At 47.4% G+C, this 21,038-nt stretch overlaps 1 protein-coding gene across 1 annotated transcript in view; it reads right to left on the reverse strand.

Annotated features, from left to right (window-relative positions):
• LOC141131882 (chloride anion exchanger-like) overlaps positions 1–21,038 on the reverse strand; it is a 119,294-nt gene that overhangs the window by 51,919 nt on the left and 46,337 nt on the right. Inside the window, exons 9-10 of the mRNA XM_073619672.1 lie at positions 1,059–1,206; positions 802–915 (exon numbers count right to left, since the gene is read on the reverse strand). Of these exons, the coding sequence (XP_073475773.1) occupies positions 802–915; positions 1,059–1,206 (262 nt within the window). The remainder of the gene's footprint in view (positions 1–801; positions 916–1,058; positions 1,207–21,038) is intronic.

The raw sequence follows: 21,038 nt of genomic DNA on the forward strand, positions 1-21,038 counted from the left end.
CACTGAAACTGCCCCACTAAAACTCACCAACGACCTTCTAACTGCTAAAACCAATGGCCAGTACTCCATACTCATACTCTTAGACCTTTCTGCTGCCTTTGACACAGTTGACCACCCAATCCTCCTCAAAGACTCCACTCCCTTGGCCTCTGCTCTTTCCTGGTTCTCCTCCTACTTATCTCAGCGCACTTTCACTCTCTCTCTATACCTCTTCCATGGGCCAGTTGATAACCTCTCATGGCTTCAAATACCACCTCTATGTTGATGACACCCAGATCTATCTCTTGACTCTTCAACTCAGCACCTCAATTTCCTCACGCATCACACACCACTTCCTCAAGCTCAATCTTTCTAAAACTTAGCTTGTAATATGTCCTCCTCCTGGATCCCCTCCCTATGACTTTACCATTTAGATCATGGCACAACCACAAAACCCCCTGTCCCTCTTTTCTTTTCATTTGTCCCTCATTTTGGTCTGATCTACAGTATATAGTTGTATATAAAATGCACTAATTATCTATCAAAAAAAGTTTTACAGTGCTAAACCTTTCATCCAAATACTAAATTGCTGCATTTGTAAATTCCAAAAGCCAATATAAAGAAATAGTAGTGGTAAAAAAGCTCTAGTGGGTTTAACCAATCCCTTTTTATTTTGTACAATTCTCCTTTAAGGGAGCGTGGCAGGGGGTGGATCCTATGCCTACATATTTCTGCTAATAGGTGTCACTCTTTCCCATCTCAAAAAGTTGGGAGGTATGGTATAAGTAAGTAAATAAGTAAGTTTGATAAAGAGATACATACCTGGGTTTTGCCTCCTGAGCTCTCTTGCACTGATGACCTGGCTAACGAAGTGCTTGCTACAAAGCCTTTGAATGCGCCACATACTACGTTACACAATCCAAATGCTATTAATTCCTACAATAGGACAGACAAAACATGTGCATTTGTTTTCTGGTTATATATAAACACTGTAAAGGAAATTGATTTGAAATATATATTTAATTAAATAATTATTTAAATATATATACTTGATTTGCATATATGATTTTGTGTCTTACTTGGTTACCATCAATGGTATAATTGTGCTTCACTGCATACACCTGAGCCACAGAAAAAGCCACAGCAAAACCAACAATAGCAGTGGAGATGGAATTGGCTATGCTTGCTTGGAAAACAGCAGTACTTGGGGAAACAGGAGGTTGGAAACTGTTGGAAATAACATTGCGTACATTGAAAAAACAACAAGGACATAACTCATTCTACTGAGAATGCTTTAACAAAATAGTAGTTATGGAAAAGAAGGTATAATTACACTTTCCCTAAAAAATTTTGCATTTGTTTTTGTGCCAGCAGTGTCTGAAAATGTCAGTATGACTGATCACGTTTACTGAAAAAGCCCTGTTCTCGGGAAGCAGGTTTACCATTTAGCTTTTATCTCCATGTAAAATAGGCAAGTAGACCACTCGTGTCCTAACAGCACCCTCTAGTGGTGACCAGGAACAGCATGTTTTCAGCAAAGCTGTATGAAAACATAGGCCTTGCATCATACGTACAGTAATTTTCTTTTCCTGGTGCCTATTCATGGCAGTATACAGATGATAGAGCTCCGCCTCTGTTCCTCCCCCAGGACTAGTGAATAGCATAAATTAAAGACACAGTCCCTCCCCCAACATTCTTCGTAACATAAAATACCGAGAGTGGGAGTATATGCTGCCATGGATAGGCACCAGGAAAGGAAAATTACAATAAGTATGATACAATTTTCCATTTTCCTGGTGCCTCCATGGCAGCATACAGATGATAAATAACTAGCTGACACTGGTGGGATAATGCCAATAATAAGTATTTTAATTAGAAAAGGACATTGCAGCCTGAACTGTCCTCCTTCCAAACACTACAGTCGTGAGAGCACCCGGATCAATATGGTAGTGTCTGAGAAACGTATGATGAGAAGACCAGGTGGTGCAAACTGTCTCCAAATAGCCCTTGCTGCCCAAAGAGTTGAGACTGCCCTCGTAGAATGAGCATTCACTCTGGACATAGGCTCAATATTCTTTGCCCTGTAGGCCATCTGAATCAACTTTACAACCCAAGATGCCAGAGTTCTGATGGAAGCTTCTTTACCTCTGTATTTACCAAATGGTACAATGAATAGTCTCTCAAAGTTTCTGAAGGATCTGGTGGCTTCTAAGTAGGCCCTGAGCACTCTGAAGATGTCCAGTTCGTGACAGGACTCTGAATCTGCATCTGTAAATACTGGTAATGCCCAGGGTTCCAACAGGTGGCTTGGAGTAGCGACTTTAGGTATGAATTCCACTCTGTCTGGGAAAATGGAGATATGGTCGTCACCTATCCCTAAAGATTGAATCTCTGAGATTCTTCTGCCGGATGCAATGGCCAAAAGCAAAGCAGTCTTCAGCATTAGTTTCCATATCGCTACCTGTTCCACTGGAGCGAATGGATGGCCAGACAGAACTTCAAGGACTATGGACAGATTCCACTTAGGCAATGAACGTCTGACAGGTGGGCGAATCTTTAACACTCCTCTGAGGAAAGTGACCACCAAAAGATCCTCTGCCCAATTTTTATTTGTTGCAGCAGAAATTGCTGCTCCCTGCACCTTGAGTGAGCTCAGGCCAAGTCCTATATCAAGACCCGTCTAAAGAAATCCCAGAATATTGGACGTAGAGGGGAAGATTGGATTAAAGTCATTCCCGGCAGCAAATGACAAAAACTTGTCCCAGATCCTTGTATATACTGCAGTTGTTGCTGGTTTTCTGGATCTTAGAAGGGTGGATATGATCCCTGGGGAACAACCTAGGGCCTCGCACCTTCGCCTCTACTTCCAGATTCGAAGTTTCAACTTCTGAGGGTTTGGATGAGTTAGTCTGCCCTGAGACAGAAAAAGGAGGGATCCTGATTGGAGAGCTCACACTGAGGCGCTTAGCTAGAGGGAACCAGGGTCTCTTCAGCCAATACGGTAGAACTGCCACCACTTGGACCGACTCTCTGAGGAGCCTCAGGAGGAACTTGAATATTAGTGGTCGAGGAGGAAAGGCATATGTCATGGCGGACCTCCAGGAGCATGACAGGGCATCCACTGTCTCTGCTTGTGGATGCGGGAGCCGAGAGAAGAACCTGGTTAGTTTGGCATTCTCCGGAGTGGCTGTCATGAAAGGTTTACTAGAGGAAGAAATGTTTCCCGCAGGCTAACTCCTGTTCCCCGCAGGCTAACTTCTATTCCCTGCAGGCTAACCCCTGTTCCTCAAACTTATCTTAGGGAAGCTGTGTTAGCAGGTGCTAACGTAGGTTAGCACATACGCACAAAAATGCACCAGAATATGAACGGTTATGCGCATGCTCATTAGCGCGTGTGGCACATCCTGTGACAGATGAGGGCGCCAAATGGGCTATTTAAACCAGATCAGTACACAGATCCAGTGCTGTCTTATCTACAGCGTTCCTGTTAGTGTCCTCTATCCTGTTTATCTGCATCTAATTCCAGTTACCTACCCGGCTTGCTTTGACTATTCCTGCTCTCCACCTGCATAGACCCCGGCTTGAACTTTGACCACTCTCCAATCTCCGCATCTGTACCTTATCTGACCACACTGTATATGACCCGGCTTGTCAGACCCTGCCCCAGTCTTCTGCTTCCGGCCTGTATAGCTCCGACACCACTGACCTGAATCCACAGCATACCTGCATCCGCTTTCCCGTATCTACAGCTTGCCTGCATCCGCTGTCCTGCATCCAAAGCATACCTGCATCTGCTGTCATCTGGCACACCACTCAACCGGAAGCACAGCAGCTAGCACGACTACCAGCCCTCGTGTGACTCTGCGCTCCTGCACCACCTGTCTGCTCAATTAGGAGCCCCAAGTCAGAGGAGTAAAAGAAGTCTTTTCCTGCATACCAGGCTCTTCCTACCAGGTATTGGACAGTGGTGAACAGATCCAACTGAGGGGGATCCCAAAGGCTGGCAATCTGATGGAAAATATGGGGATAAAGGGCCCACTCATTGTTGTCCAGGAAGTTTCTTTACAGCGTCTACGGCTTCTGTGTTCAATCTGCCTGGAAGATACACCGTTCTGAGGTCCAGGAGGTTCTTCTCCGCCCAGAGCATAATTGGCTCTACCTCCCTGAGAAGTGTTCTGCTGCGAGTGCCTCCTTGCTTTTGCAGATATGCGACTGTTGCCCTGTTGTCCAGGCTTTGCAGTGCTCTCTGCCCTCTGACTTGAGATGCCAATGAAGTCAGCACTAGGAATGCTGCTCTCATCTCCAAGATATTGGATACCATTCCCTGGGTGGGAAAAGACCATCTTCCCAGTATTCTGGTGTCCCCACAATGGGCTCCCCAGCCTTGTGCACTTGAGTCAGACGTAACTATGGTCCAGGAGAGGGAGCCTAGGTGCGAGGTTTGGAGAGATTCTCTGGAACTGTCCCCAGTGTAGACTCCTGCGCATTACTCCCGTCAGTAGGATCATCTGAGAGAGTCGTTGTCTCCTCCACTGCACGAAGAAACCTGCCTGGAAATACCTCAAGTGCCAATGGGCCCAAGGAATTAGGGGTATGCATGAGGACATTGTGCCAATGAGGCTCAGGCATTGTGAAGCCGTCAGATGTGGGTTCCAGATGACCTTGATCATCCTCTTAATGACGATCCTCATTTTCAGAGGTGGTAATGACACTGTCCCTTGTTGCGTGTCGAACATTGTGCCCAGGTAGACCATCTGCTGTGTTGGCACTAGTTGACTCTTGTCGAAGTTTATAAGCCAGCCTAGTTCCATCAGGGACTACAGCAGTATCTCTTGGTGGTATATCAGCTGATCCGGATTGCTTGCCAGGAGGAGGATATCATGGTATAACCTTAAGCCCTTCTTCCGCAGTGGGGCGAGAGTGGATATTAGTATTTTGGTGAATACTCTGGTAGAGGTGCACAGACCGAAAGGCAGGGCCTGAAACTGTAGGTGAATCCGTCCCACTGCAAACCTCAAGTACTTCTGGAATGCAGGAAGAATTGGGACATGCAGGTAAGCATCCTGCAGATCGACTGAGATCATCCAATCTATTTGCTGGACTGTTTGAATAATCGTCCGCAGAGATTCCATCTTGAAACTCTCGAGGTGGATGTACTGGTTGAGCCTCTTTAGGTCTATCACAGGCCTCCACCCACCTGTCCTTTTTCGCACCAGAAACAGGGCCTCCTGAAGCTGGAGTGATGTCATAAATTGTGTAGTGCCAGGGCCTTTAGTGGAGAGGTTGGAACCCCTGTTCCTTTGAAAGATGTCCGAGGAGGAAGATGAGAAAATTCCAAAAGTGCCCCCCACTGGATTGTTAACAGATCCCAGGGGTCCTGGCAATGGGAAGTCCAGACCGGAACATAAAATCTTAGTCTGGCCCCTACCGGGAGTGTCGGGGCTAACCTGGCATCAAAAAGACTGCTCTTGCTCTTGTGGAGTAGCAAGAGTCTTATTCTTCCGGGTGTTCAAAAAGGATGCCTGAGTTCCCTTCCAAGGCCTTCTGTTGTCTTTGAACTGCCTTGGATACAACTTGTTAAGCCGACCCAAGGTAAATTTCTTATCCGTCTTTGTCCATTAGTTTTCGATGATTTCTCTGATCTTGCCCATTAAAGGAAAGACAATCTGTTTCCTTTTAAGGAATGGAAAATACCTCTTGGATTTTTGAGGTGGTTCCTTGGGGTCCTCCCAGGAAATTGCGGTCTTGACTGCCTGGATGAAAGTTTGCCCCAGAGCATAACTGAACCCAGAAGCATCTGATTCCTGTGAAGAGTCCTTTGAGAGATCTTCATGTAATGGTCGGCCTGATGGAGGCAGAGGAGTGCTCATTGCTGATGGACCTGGAGTATTGGGGTCCACATCCTGCACCTGGGATGCTTGCGGGACTGGCTGAGGGAGAACTAAGGCCACTAACTCCAAAAAGGAGTCCTTCATTATCCGCTTAAGCAGGTCAACAACCTGTTGACTCTCCAGCTTGCGGATGGCCGCATAGTCCCTGAAACGGTCCTTAAAGACCAGCTTGTCTGGTAGTGGTGTAGTCCAAAATGCCCAGCACTTCTTTCTTGCTTACATTGGAGGAGTGGGTGAACGATATAGTCTTTTGGATCTCGACCTCCCTGTTGACCTATGGCGTGAGGAACGGGACCTGTGGTCTGGGGTGTAATCATCATGGTGTCTTGAGGACATTCTGGACCTTTTGTAGTGCACAGGGCTGCGATGAAAGGAATCTTCGTTAGACCGCAATGTACACTCCTTTTTTTTTATACTCACGTACAGTTGGTCTCATACCTATTGGAAGTGGGAGGATCTTGATTATGAGAAGAATGGCTCATGGCGGATTTGGGCAGGAGGATCAGCTGTGGAAATATAGCAAGAGATAGAAAGAACTACAAGATTCAATAAGAGTTGACTCCGAATACATGTATATATATCTATATATTTACATACATACAGAGGCGTAGCTTGAAGCCTGTGGGCCCCGATGCAAAAGTTGACCTGGGCCCCCCACTACCACTCACCACTTCCACTGTGTGTGCAGATACCCCTACCGCAAGATACTCAAAGTGGCTTAAGAGTTTTGAGTTCCTCCTTACATTAGAGGACAGGGATCACCCCTGGAGAATCAGAGGACAGGGATCACCCCTAGAGAATCAGAGGACAGGGATCACCGCTGGAGAATCAGAGGACAGGCAGGTCATTTGGCAGAGCTCCCTTCCCATTCCAGCACTGTAAACAGGTCCCCCCCACAATACACAAGGCTAAAATCACATTCCTTTACACACAGTCCACCAGCCTTCACATATCTGGCTTTTATGTTGCTGTCTTACCTGTGAAATCCCCTGGTCGGAACGGCAATGTAGTTGCAGTAGGCAGTTACACCCTATGCAGATCATGGCTGACTGGCTGTGTTGAAAAGGAATGTGATTTCAGCCCTGGAGGAGGAGCAGTATAGAGTGCTGTATTGGGAAAGAAGCTCAGCAGCGGCAACATAGCATCCAGGGTGGAGGGGGTGGTCAGGGGGCTTGGGGGCAGTGCAAATTAGATCTGGGGGGGCAAAGCGAAATCTGGAGCCTGCAGCCCCTCAGGGGCTGTTAAGGGATTTGTTTTAGTAATTTCTGAAGGTTTCTCTGTCAGTGTTGGCAGGTGTTGGGGGAAGGTCACCTCCCAGTGGTGCGTGTCTTTTCCCCAGTTGTCAGGGAAGTGGGGTAAGCAGACATCCCCGGGTGGGTACAGAGAATGCCAGCTAGTGGCTAGAAGACACTGAGCGGTGTCTTACCTCACCAGTGTCATTGGTCCCATTGTAGCTACAGGATGGCACTCTCCTCCTCTTAACACGGTTACCATTCCATGTTGCCAGCACACAGCACAGACACTTCCCCGTCCTGGGCTGTTCTCACCCTGTGCTCCTCTCCATTCTCCCGCGCATGTGCACTGCCTACCACAGACAGCATCTCACGGTCAGAGATCATTGCTGGCTGGCAGTGGAGGCTAGTGCCCCAAATTTTTTTGGGGGGCGCAAACAAACTGAAAAATTCTGAAAAAAAAAACGCATCAATTGCAGTATCAATCGCAGTATCAATCGCAGCCACTGTGCCATCAAATGCAGCCACTGTGCCCATCAATTGCCGCCACTGTACAATCAAATGCAGCCACTGTGCCATCAAATGCAGCCACTGTGCCATCAAACGCAGCCACTGTGCCATCAATTGCTGCCACTTTGCTATCAAACGCAGCCACTGTGCCTATCAAAACGCAGCCACTGTGCCCATCAAATGCAGCCACTGTGCCCATTGAATGCAGCCACTGTGCCCCATCAAATGCAGCCACTGTGCCCCATCGAATGCAGCCACTCTGCAGCATCGAATGCAGCCACTGTGCAGCATTGAATGAAGCCACTGTGCCCATCATATGCAGCCACTGTGCCCATCAAATGCAGCCACTGTGCCATATCAAATGCAGCCACTGTGCCATATCAAATGCTGTCACTGTGCCAACTGTGCCATCAAATGCTGCCACTGTGCCCCATCAAATACAGCCACTGTGCCCATCTTATGCAGCCACTGTGCCCATCTTATGCAGCCACTGTGCCCTATTGAATGCAACCACTGTACAGCATCGAATGCAGCTACTGTGCAGCATCGAATGCAGCCACTTTGCCCATCATATACAGCCACTGTGCCCCATCAAACGCAGCCACTGTGCCATATCAAATGCTGCCAGTGTGCCTCCGCCCGCCATCTGTACTTACCCTGTCTCAGTGGTGGTGGGACAGCTCCTCGATGTTTTCTCCCATCCTCTCTTCCCATCCTCTGCTATGATTGGACGCCTGATCATTTCAGCCAATTAGGTGACGGGTAACAGATCCAAGCACCTGATTGGCGGAGAGGCGGTTTAGTGTTAGGAAAGCGAATATTAATTTGCTTTTCTAACACAGCTGAGTGACCTGCGAGCGCCCAGCATGGCACTCGCAGGTCACCTTTTTTTACGCCAATTACCTATGGCTCTAATTAGGTGCTTCAAAAACACCCCCCCGCTGCTGTAATTCAGGCCCCCGGCGCCCGAAAAGGGGCCGAACGCCTGAATAGGGGTGGCAGCGGCAGCCATAGATAGATTTATGCAATGCATAAATCTATCTATTGGTGCTAGAGGGGGTGGCAGGAGAGAGGGGGCAGCACACGTGCGCCATTATGGATGCACAGACACTGCTGGCCAGAGTGTGCGCGTCCCACCACAGGACCGCACACGAGGCGGCCTCGCGATCCCAATGCCAACCAAAACTGCCAGGCAGCAGTATGTCGGCCGGGTCACGCCATGGGAGCGTATCAGCTAACAGGACCGCCGTTGTGTACCGGACAATAAAAGCTCCAGAGCGGGGGAACACGAGCAACCCCCCCAAGGGGAAGCCCCCAGCCGCCCCAGAAACTAACACTTAGCCCTAGAGAGCCCACCAAGAAGAGGCCGATGAGTGCCGCACTGCACACGTGTGAAAAATTTAAGGGGAAATGACACAAAAAAATAACAAAAAATACAGGGGAAGAATGAAAAACAAAAAAGGGAGAAAAAAGAAAGAAAAAGCAACAGGCCTGGGATATAAGAGCTGATCCTTCTGCAAATCCTCCTGAATTCACCATGATATGTGATGGCAGACTGCATTCCTGTGGGGAAACTCACAGAATGGGTTCCCAGTCTTATCAGCACTGTGAGCAGGCCAAGAACAAGGACTGCACCCGGGAGGGGCTGAACTCGGCAGGAGCTGCCAAAGGCAGAGGTATGGACATACTGCTACTCTTCACCAGCTCAAGAGATATGAGGAAAAAAAGGAGAATGTTGGGGGAGGGACTGTGTCTTTAATTTATGCTATTCAATAGTCTTGGGGGAGGAGTAGAGGCGAAGCTCTATCATCTGTATGCTGCCATGGAGGCACCAGGAAACAGGATTTATTTTCAGTAAAGATCATATTGGCATTTTTTCATAGGCTGTAGAGACACAGATCTATCTTAAGTTAAACCACATGTGTACCTTACATTTCCTTGCTAGTAATGTTATCCTTTGCTTTCTCTTGGTGTAGATCGTGTACATTTTTTTACTCTAACACATTTTTTCAGTCATTTAAATTTAGCCTTACAGCCTATTAACCGAGTGATTTCCCTGTTTAAATTAAAATATTATGTTATATTCCTTGTTTACCTTTTTATTTTTCATTTTTGAAATGGTGCATTACTCACAGAAGACATGGGTATTTCATAGAGGTACACCAAACGGAAATGTTGGTGCCGAAACCGAAAATGCAGGATGCACTTTGCCGAAAACCGAAACCGAAAACAACAGTTTTTTAAATTTATATTGTGACAGTAGGAGATGCTGTCACGGTAAAAATGGTAGTTTGGGGAACAAAGGGTGTGCTCATTTGCTTGGTGCAGGACTGCAGAGCATAGATGTGGACTGGAGAAAACTGCTTTCACAGCTTTCTCCAGGTTTTGGTATTCCCGGAATGGGGTTTTGTAGTTTGGAGATTCCACAGTGTCTTGGGTGGGACGGGATCTCCAACCCTGTGTCCAGATTTTGTAGATGACCAGCAGGGTGTGTGCTGAGGTGAGCACAGCCCTTATAATGAGTTAATGGGAATACCTCAGGGCTCCTAGTTGGAGACTGCTCCACACCAAGAGAGACAAGAGGTCTCCAGGAGTCAGAGGGGCTGCAGAAGGCAGCCAGAACATGTTTGACTGCAAGAGGCTGTGAAACGGCCTGAGGACTAAAGCTAGAGTGGAGCTGTGGCCGCTAAAGTAAAGCCGTCCACACTTCCACTCCTTCATGACAACATCACAGAACTGGTGGATGGTAGAGACCTTGTGCTCCTCCACCTTTCGTTTGAGGATGCCCCACAGATGCTCAATAGGGTTTAGGTCTGGAGACATGCTTGGCCAGTCCATCTCCTTTACCCTCAGCTTCTTATGCAAGGCAGTGGCCGTCTTGGAAGTGTGTTTGGGGTCGTTATCATGTTGGAATACTGCCCTGCGGCCCAGTCTCTGAAGAGAAGGGATCATGCTCTGCTTCAGTATGTCACAGTACATGTTGGCATTCATGGTTCCCTCAATAAACTGTAACTCCCCAGTGCCGGCAGCACTCATGAAGCCCCAGACCATGTCACTCCCAACACCATGCTTGACTGTAAGCAAGACGCACTTGTCTTTGTACTCCTCACCTGGTTGCCACCACACATGCTTGACGCCATCTGAACAAAATACGTTTATCTTGGTCTCATCAGACCACAGGACATGGTTCCAGTAATCCATGCCCTTAGTCTGCTTGTCTTCAGCAAACTGTTTGTGGGCTTGGCAATCTTCTTATAGCCTAGGCCAGGGATATGCAATTAGCGGATCTCCAGCTGTTGCAAAACTACAAGTCCCATCATGCCTCTGCCTCTGGGTGTCATGCTTGTGGCTGTCAAGTGTCTTGCTATGCCTCATGGGACTTGTAGTTCTGCAACAGCTGGAGGTCCGCTAATTGCATATCCCTGGCCTAGGCCATCTTTATGTAGAGCAACAATTCTTTTTTTCAGATCCTCAGGAAGTTCTTTGCCATGAGGTGCCATGTTGAACTCCCAGTGACCAGTATGAGAGAGTGAGAGTAATAACACCAAATTTAACACACCTGCTCCCCATTCACACCTGAGACCTTGTAACACTAACGAGTCACATGACAGGGGAGGGAAAATGGCCGATTGGGCCCAATTTGGGCATTTTCACTTAGGGGTGTACTCAATTTTGTTGCCAGCAGTTTAGACATTAATGGCTGTGTGTTGAGTTATTTTGAGGGGACAGCAAATTTTCACTGTTATACAAGCTGTACACTCACTACTTTACATTGTAGCAAAGTGTTGTCACATGAAAAGATATAATAAAATATTTACAAAAATTATATATATAATTGCATATTTGGCTTTTTAATTAATATCGTGAATTTAATTAAATATTAATTTATTGTCGGCCATTATTGGCACCTTTCGCGCAAGAAAAGCTCAAGAAAAATGCATCCCTTTAAATTCTATGTATGTCCTCACACTGGTCCATTGCACTTCCGTGGTGTTAAAAATCTTGCTTGCTGCATTTTTGGTCAGTTAAAAAAAGCGCACCAAAAATGCACCTCCCAATTGAAATGCATTGAAAACGCATCAATAACGCACCTGTGATTTTGGTGCATCTCTAGTATTTTATAGGGATCTAACACCGCAGGGTTTCAACACTATGGCAAAATCTTTTCCTTTAGCAAGACACAGGAAGAGCAAAAATAGAGAACTACCAAGGGTAGAACAGTTTTTTCTATGAAAATTTAAAAAGTATTTATTTTTTCTAATTTGCCATCCTCTATTTTGCCTCCTTGAATGGGATGACATTGAGCATCTCTTTATACACTCAACACACAGCCATTAATGTCTACACCACTGGCAACAAAAGTGAGTACACCCCTAGGTGAAAATGTCCAAATTGAGCCCGCAGTGTCCATATTTGTGTGGCCACCATTATTTTTCAGCACTGCCTTAACCCTCTTGGGCATGGAGTTCACCAAAGCTTCACAGGTTGCCACTGGAGTCCTCTTCTACTCCTCCACGACGACATCATGGAGCTGGATGTTAAAGACCCTGCACTCCTCCACCTTGAGGATGCCCCACAGATGCTCAATAGGGGTTAGGTCCGAAGATATGCTTGGCCAGTCCATCACCTTTACCCTCAGCTTCTTTAGCAAGGTAGTCTTGGAGGTGTGTTTGGGGTCATTATCATTTTGGAATACTGCCCTGCGGCCCAGTCTCCGAAGGGAGGGGATCAGGCTCTGCTTCAGTATGTCACAGCACATGTTGGCATTCATGGTTTCCTCAATGAACTGTAGCTCACCAGTGCTGGCAGCACTCATGCAGCCCCAGACCATGACACTCCCACCACCATGCTTGACTGTAGGCAAGACACACTTGTCTTGGTACTCCTCACCTGGTTGCCGCCACACACGCTTTACATCATCAGTAGGGATGAGCCGAACACCCCCCGGTTCGGTTCGCACCAGAACCTGCGAACGGACCGAAAGTTCGCACGAACGTTAGAACCCCATTGACGTCTATGGGACTCGAACGTTCGAAATCAAAAGTGCTCATTTTAAAGGCTAATTTGCATGGTATTGTCCTAAAAAGGGTTTGGGGACCCGGGTCCTACCCCAGGGGACATGTATCAATGCAAAAAAAACTTTTAAAAACGGCCGTTTTTTCGGGAGCAGTGATTTTAATGATGCTTAAAGTAAAAAAAAAAAAAAGTGAAATATTCCTTTAAATATCGTACCTGAGGGGTGTCTATAGTATGCCTGTAAAGTGACGCGTGTTTCCCGTGTTTAGAACAGTCCCTGCACCAAATGTCATTTTTAAAGGAAAAAAATCTCATTTAAAATTGCTTGCGGGTTTAATGTAATGTCGGGTCCTGGCAATATGGATGAAAATCAGTGAGACAAACGGCATGTGTACCCCCCAGTCCATTACCAGGCCCTTTGGGTCTTGTATGGATATTAAGGGGAACCCCGCACCCAAATTAAAATAAGGAAAGGTGTGGGGCCACCAGGCCCTATATACTCTGAACAGCAGTATACAGGCTGTAGGTTTGTTGTTAAGTAGAATCTCTTTGTAATTTTGAACGGGTACATTTTTAACGTGTTTAGCTCCAGCCAAAAAATCTTTTTTAAGCTTTTTGGAAAACATAGGGAAGGGTTATCACCCCTGTGACATTTGTTTTGCTGTCTTTCCTCCTCTTCAGAAGATTTCACCTCACTTTTTGTCCCAATGGATTGGAAAGCATCAGTGGAAAGGAGAAATGTTTTTCCCATATTAACTCTTACAGGAGAGAATTTCCCTTCCTAGGGGTAGATTTCACTTCCTGTTGTCTCCTTCCGTTTGCAAGTAGGAGTCGTTTGTAAGTTAGTTGTTTGAAAGTAGGGTCCTGCCCTATATACTCAGCAGAAATTTGGGCCTTAGGTGTTGCTGTGGCCACAACACTGTAAGCCCTCACAGGGCTCTGCTGTGAAATATTAGATCAAGAATTGTAATTACATGCCCCTGTTGAACAGGAGCTGAAAAATTAGGCCTTAGGCACTGGTGCTGGTGCCACAACACTGCAACCCCTCACAGACACTCTAGTTGGAATGCAGGAACGAGCCCTGCTGCAAAGTATTGCATCAAAAATTGTAATTACACGCCCCTGTTAAACAAGGGCTGAAAAATTGGGCCTTAGGCACTGGTGCTGGTGCCACAACACTGCAACCCCTCACAGACACTCTAGTTGGAACGCAGGAACGAGCCCTGCTGCAAAGTATTACATCAAAAATCGTAATTACACGCCCCTGTTAAACAGGGGCTGAAAAATTGTGCCTTAGGCACTGGTGGTGGCACCCAGAACCAAAAATGTTCTTACAAGCTATCAGCGTGATGATTGAGGAGGAAGAGGATAATTACTCAGGGATAGTCACTCAGCATCAGCATAGGCAGTCTTTGAAGGGATCTGAGATTTCAAAAAAAATTATTCGGTTACATCAGCATCAGGTGCTTGGTAGCTGGTGGTGATCCAAGACTCATTCATTTTTATGAAGGTCAGTCGATCGACCGAGTCAGTGGACAGACGCACCCTGTGATCGGTTACCACGCCTCCAGCAGCACTGAATGTGCGTTCCGAAAGAACGCTGGATGCAGGACAGGCCAGTAGCTCAATTGCATACTGTGCAAGCTCTGGCCAGTGATCCATCCTCAAGACCCAGTAACCCAGAGGATTTTCGGTGGGAAAGGTGTCCAAGTCTGATCTTGCCCCTAGGTATTCCTGCACCATGTAAAACAGACGCTGGCGATGGTTGCTGGAACCGATCATACCTTGGGGCTGCGGACCAAAAAATTGTCTGAACGCATCGGTCAGACGGCCACCTTCTCCACCGCTCCTTCTTTGACTGACCGAAGCCTCAGCAACACGTTGTCCAGAAACAGGAGTTTGTAACCTCCCAGTCTCTGGGAACGCGTTGCACAGACCTTTCTGCAAGGCCTCCCGAAGATGTTTCATCCTCTGCTCCCTCTGCGATGGCAAGATAAGGTCCGCAACCTTACCCTTGTAACGTGGATCAAGGAGGGTTGCCAGCCAGTATTGGTCCTTCTCCTTGATACCACGAATACGAGGATCCTTACGCAGGCTTTGCAGGATCAGGGAGGCCATGCAGCGTAGGTTTGCTGAGGCATTCGGTCCGGAGTCCTCTGGGTCACTAAGGACGACATGGTCCGCAGCCACCTCCTCCCAGCCACGTACAAGTCCATGTGTTTCTTGGGACTGATCCCTTAAAGACTGCTGCTGATGCTGAGTGCCAGGCTCCACCTCCATACTGACACAATCTTCCTCCTCCTCCTCCTCCTCTTCCTCCTCGTCCTCTTCCTGTGTGATCGGCGGACACGCAGGAACACTGTCTGGATAAAGGGGGCCTTGAGAGCTAAGGAAGTGTGTGCTCCAACAGGTGGACAAGGGGGACAGTGTCACTGATGCATGCACTGTCACTGCTCACCATCCTCGTGGCCTCCTCAAATGGTGACAGGACAGTGCATGCATCCCTGATCATGGCCCACTGGCGTGGGGAAAAAAACCAAGCTCCCCTGACCCTGTCCTGGTGCCATAGTCGCACAGGTACTCATTGATGGCCCTCTGCTGCGTGTGCAGCCGCTGCAGCATGGCCAACGTTGAGTTCCACCTGGTGGACATGTCACAGATTAGGCGGTTCTTGGGCAGGTTAAACTCCTTTTGGAGGTCCGTCAGCCGAGCACTGGCATTATATGACTGGCGGAAATGCACACAGACTTTCCTGGCCTGCCTCAGGACATCCTGTAAGCCCGGGTACCTGCCCAAGAACCGCTGCACCACCAAGTTAAGGACGTGAGCCAAACAGGGCACATGGGTCATTTGTCCCTGTCGGAGGGCAGAGAGGAGGTTGGTGCCATTGTCGCAAACCACCATTCCTGCCTTAAGTTGGCGTGGCGTCAACCACGTCTGAACCTGCCCCTGCAGAGCTGACAGAACCTCTGCCCCAGTGTGGCTCCTGTCCCCCAAGCACACCAGCTCAAGCACCGCATGGCATCTTTTGGCCTGCGTACTTGCGTAGCCCCTTGAACGACTACGGAGCACCGCTGATTCCGAGGAAGAGGCCATGGAGGAAGAAGAAGAGGAGGGGGTGGAGGAGAGAGGTGTGTCACAATCATTAGCATTTTGGAGGTGTGGTGGCGGAACAACCTCCAACACTACTGCACCTTGTCCTGCATCCTTCCCAGCTGCCAGCAGAGTCACCCAATGCGCCGTGAAACTTAGGTAACGTCCCTGTCCATGCCTGCTGGACCATGAGTCAGCGGTAATATGCACCTTACCGCTGACCGCCCTGTCCAGCGAGGCATGGACATTGCCTTCCACATGCTGGTAGAGAGCCGGAATTGCCTTCCGTGAGAAAAAGTGGCGTTTGGGTACCTGCCACTGAGGAACCGCACATTCCACAAACTCACGGAAGGGGGCAGAGTCTACCAACTGAAAAGGCAGCAGTTGAAGTGCTAGCAATTTTGCCAAGCTAGCATTCAACCGTTGGGCATGTGGATGGCTGGGAGCAAACTTCTTTCGGCGGTGCAGCAGCTGGGGCAGGGAAATTTGCCTGGTACAATCTGACGTCGGTGTACCAAAATCAGATTGCCCACAAGTACGTGGCTGTGACACACCTAATTCTACACCTTCATTCCTCTCAGTGCAGGTCTCAGAGAGGACTGAAGGTCTAGTGGGGTTGGAAATCTCAGCTGATGAGGAGCAAGCAGAGGTCCTCTTTGTTCTTTGGTGTGGGTCTTTTAGATACGCTTGCCAACGAACTGCATGGCAGGTCAACATATGTCTGGTCAAGCATGTGGTACCCAAGCAGGAGATGTTTTGGCCACGCGAGATACGCTTGAGACATATGTTGCAAATAGCAGCGGTGCGATCTGATGCACTCGTCTCAAAAAAGGCCCACACCAAAGAACTTTTTGAATAACGCGCAGAGACTGCAGCGCCCTGCACATGTGGAGCTTTGGGGTGTGATGCAGTCAATGTGCTGCCCTTAGGCTGGCCCCTGGAGGGCATCCTGCCTCGTTGGTGATGTGCCGCCTCCTCCTCCTCCTCCTCCTCCTCCTCCTCCTCCTCTCTCCTATCAGGCACCCACGTTGAGTCAGTGACCTCATCATCCCCTTCCTCCTCATCACTGGAGCAAACCTGGCAGTATGCTGCAGCAGGGGGAGCATGACTGCCAGATTGCTGTCCTTCTTGGGCACCCCCTTTGTCCGTGCTCGTGTTACTGCCTTCATCGAGCTCAGTATCATCATCAGAGCCTTCCAAACGCTGGGCATCCTCCTGGAGCATGTACCCAACACTGTGGTCAAACAGTTCGAGGGACTCCTCAGGAGGACATGGTGGGGCTAGGGAAGGAGTCACTGATGACATTGAGCCAAGGGAAGAGGCCGCTGCTTTGCCAGACAAAGTACCCTGGGCATGGGTGAGAGAGGATGAGGAGGATGAGGACGGCTTGGTCATCCACTCGACCAAGTCTTCCGCATGTTGCGGCTCAACATGGCCAGCTGCCGAAAAAAAGGCCAAGCGTGTCCCATGGCCACGTGCTGATGAGGATGCACTGTCTCCACGACCAGCACTAGACACAGAGCCTGCTTGCCCTCTTTTATTGGCTTGTGACTGTCTGCCTCTCCTTCTTGGCCTTCCAGACATACTAATGGCCTGTAGCTGCACTAAGCTGGGATATATATATATATATATATATGTACTGATACTGCAGCTAGCAAAATCAACTGCCTGCCTGTAGTATGAGAACACCACCAACCTTCTACAGGTAGCTTTAGCTGAACACTGTGAGGTGGACGCACCCCACTAACTTGTAGGTTTAGCTGAACACTGTGAGCAGGGCGCACCCCACTAACTTGTAGGTTTAGCAGAACACTGTGAGCAGGACGCACTGCACTAACTGTAAATAGTCTAGCTGCCTGACTGTGGTACTAATAGGATCAAAAGAACACCAGCAATTTTCTTTAAAATACTGTAACAAGACAAGCCTGCCTGTCAGTAAGTAGATAACAGGAACGGATCTAGCTGAACACTGTGAGCAGGACGCACCCCACTAGCTTGTAGGTTTAGCTGAACACTGTGAGGTGGACGCACCCCACTAACTTGTAGGTTTAGCTGAACACTGTGAGCAGGACGCACCCCACTAACTTGTAGGTTTAGCAGAACACTGTGAGCAGGACGCACTGCACTAACTGTAAATAGTCTAGCTGCCTGACTGTGGTACTAATAGGATCAAAAGAACACCAGCAATTTTCTTCAGGTAGCTGTATTTACTGTAACAAGACAAGCCTGCCTGTCAGTAAGAAGATAACAGGAACGGATCTAGCTGAACACTGTGAGCAGGATGCACCCCACTAGCTTGTAGGTTTAGCTGAACACTGTGAGGTGGACGCACCCCACTAACTTGTAGGTTTAGCTGAACACTGTGAGCAGGACGCACCCCACTAACTTGTAGGTTTAGCAGAACACTGTGAGCAGGACGCACTGCACTAACTGTAAATAGTCTAGCTGCCTGACTGTGGTACTAATAGGATCAAAAGAACACCAGCAATTTTCTTCAGGTAGCTGTATTTACTGTAACAAGACAAGCCTGCCTGTCAGTAAGAAGATAACAGAAACGGATCTAGCTGAACACTGTGAGCAGGACGCACCCCACTAGCTTGTAGGTTTAGCTGAACACTGTGAGGTGGACGCACCCCACTAACTTGTAGGTTTAGCTGAACACTGTGAGCAGGACGCACCCCACTAACTTGTAGGTTTAGCAGAACACTGTGAGCAGGACGCACTGCACTAACTGTAAATAGTCTAGCTGCCTGACTGTGGTACTAATAGGATCAAAAGAACACCAGCAATTTTCTTCAGGTAGCTGTATTTACTGTAACAAGACAAGCCTGCCTGTTAGTAAGAAGATAACAGAAACGGATCTAGCTGAACACTGTGAGCAGGACGCACCCCACTAGCTTGTAGGTTTAGCTGAACACTGTGAGGTGGACGCACCCCACTAACTTGTAGGTTTAGCTGAACACTGTGAGCAGGACGCACCCCACTTACTTGTAGGTTTAGCAGAACACTGTGGGCAGGACGCACTGCACTAACTGTAAATAGTCTAGCTGCCTGACTGTGGTACTAATAGGATCAAAAGAACACCAGTAATTTTCTTTAAAATACTGTAACAAGACAAGCCTGCCTGTCAGTAAGAAGATAACAGGAACGGATCTAGCTGAACACTGTGAGCAGGACGCACTGCACTAAATGTAAATAGTCTAGCTGCCTGACTGTGGTACTAATAGGATCAAAAGAACACCAGTAATTTTCTTCAAAATACTGTAACAAGACAAACCTGCCTGTCAGTAGGAATATAACAGGAACGGATCTAGCTGAACACTGTGAGCAGGACGCACTGCACTAAATGTAAATAGTCTAGAAGATAACAGGAACGGATCTAGCTAAACTGAATACAGTGTATATATATATATATGCAACACCTGGGATGCATATATATACACAATACACTTTAAGTGCAGTTAACTGACTGACTGTCCTGCCTAATCTAGCTAACTCAAATGAAATGACACTGTCTCTCTCTCTCTCTCTAAGCACACCGGAACACACTGCACAGGGCCGACGTGCAGGCGGCCTTATATAGTGTGGGGCGTGTACTAAATCCCCTGAGCCATAATTGGCCAAAGCCTCCTTGGCTTTGGCCAATTATGGCTCTCTGTTAAGGCGGCGCGGTGATTGGCCAAGCATGCGGGTCATAGTGCATGCTTGGCCAATCATCAGCAAGCAATGCACTGCAATGCCGCAGTGAATTATGGGCCGTGACGCGCCACACGAATTTGGCGCGAACGGCCCATATCGTTCGCAATTCGGCGAACGATCGAACAGCCGATGTTCGAGTCGAACATGGGTTCGACTCGAACACGAAGCTCATCCCTAATCATCAGATACACTTGTCTTGGTCTCATCAGACCACAGGACATGGTTCCAGAAATCCATGCTCTTAGTCTGCATGTCTTCTTTGTCTGCATGTCATCTTTAGAAGAGCTTCCCTCTGGGATGGCAACCATGCAGGCCAGTTTGATGTAGTGTGCGGCGTATGGTCTGAGCACTGACAGGCTGACCCCCCACCCCTTCAACCTCTGCAGCAATGCTGGCAGCACTCATACGTCTATTTCCCAAAGACAACCTCTGGATATGATGCTGAGCATGTGCACTCAACTTCTTTGGTCAACCGCGGCGAGGCCTGTTCTGAGTGGAACCTGTCCTGTTAAACCACTGTATGGTCTTGGCCACCATTCTACAGCTCAGTTTCAGGGTCTTGGCAATCTTCCTATAGTCTAGGCCATCTTTATGTAGAGCAACAATTCTTTTTCTCAGATGCTCAGAGAGTCCTTTGCCATGAGGTGCCATATATACAACTTCTAGTGACCAGTATGAGAGTGTGAGAGCGATAACACCAAATTTAACACACCTGCTTCCCATTCACACCTGATACCTTGTAACACTAACGAGTCACATGACACTTGCAGGAAAAATGGCTAATTGGGCCAAATTTGGACATTTTCACTTAGGGGTGTACTCACTTTTGTTGCCAGCGGTTTAGACATTAATGGCTGTGTATTGAGTTATTTTGAAGGGACAGCAAATTTACACTGTTATACAAGCTGTACACTCACTACTTTACATTGTAGCAAAGTGTCATTTCTTCAGTGTTGGCACATGAAAAGATATAACAAAATATTTACAAAAATGTCAGGGGTGTACTCACTTTTGTGAGATACTGTATATTTAAAAATCTTTCATCATAATGACACATCATAATCTGGTCACATCATTGTCAGAAGGCAGCTATCTCTTTAAAAAACATTTTTCAGCATCTTTATTATTTTACTCCCATGAGGGATGGTTGTTCCTCTCTTTAGTATGGCAATTATCTTGATACACACTGAGGAGCTGAGCCAAAGGTTTCCGCCCACCAGACATAATTGGCACGTGTGACTTTCTACCATGTTATATGTGAGTGCTATTTAATAATATGATTATGAATTCTGATTTACGAATCTTGTGTATACATAACAAGTAACACATATTTTATCATATTTAGCAGAATATGATACTCAATACACATCTACTTATAAGTTACAGTATATACCCTACAAGAAAGAGGTGTTTGTATTGTGGTCCCAATTAGGACATATGTTTCATATGACAAATTGTGACACTATTGATTTTAAAATAGTTTGTACATGCAATGGCATTGTTTTAACAATGTTATAAGTAAAGACTGTCATGTTTTTAAATATTTGTGTCTGTCTCATGTTTTTTCCAGTAAAATCCATACACCAGCAGGACTTGTTCCTGCAAACTTTGTAGTATT

Source organism: Aquarana catesbeiana, linkage group LG03 (genome assembly GCF_042186555.1).
Source record: "Aquarana catesbeiana isolate 2022-GZ linkage group LG03, ASM4218655v1, whole genome shotgun sequence".
Taxonomy (NCBI): domain Eukaryota; kingdom Metazoa; phylum Chordata; class Amphibia; order Anura; family Ranidae; genus Aquarana; species Aquarana catesbeiana.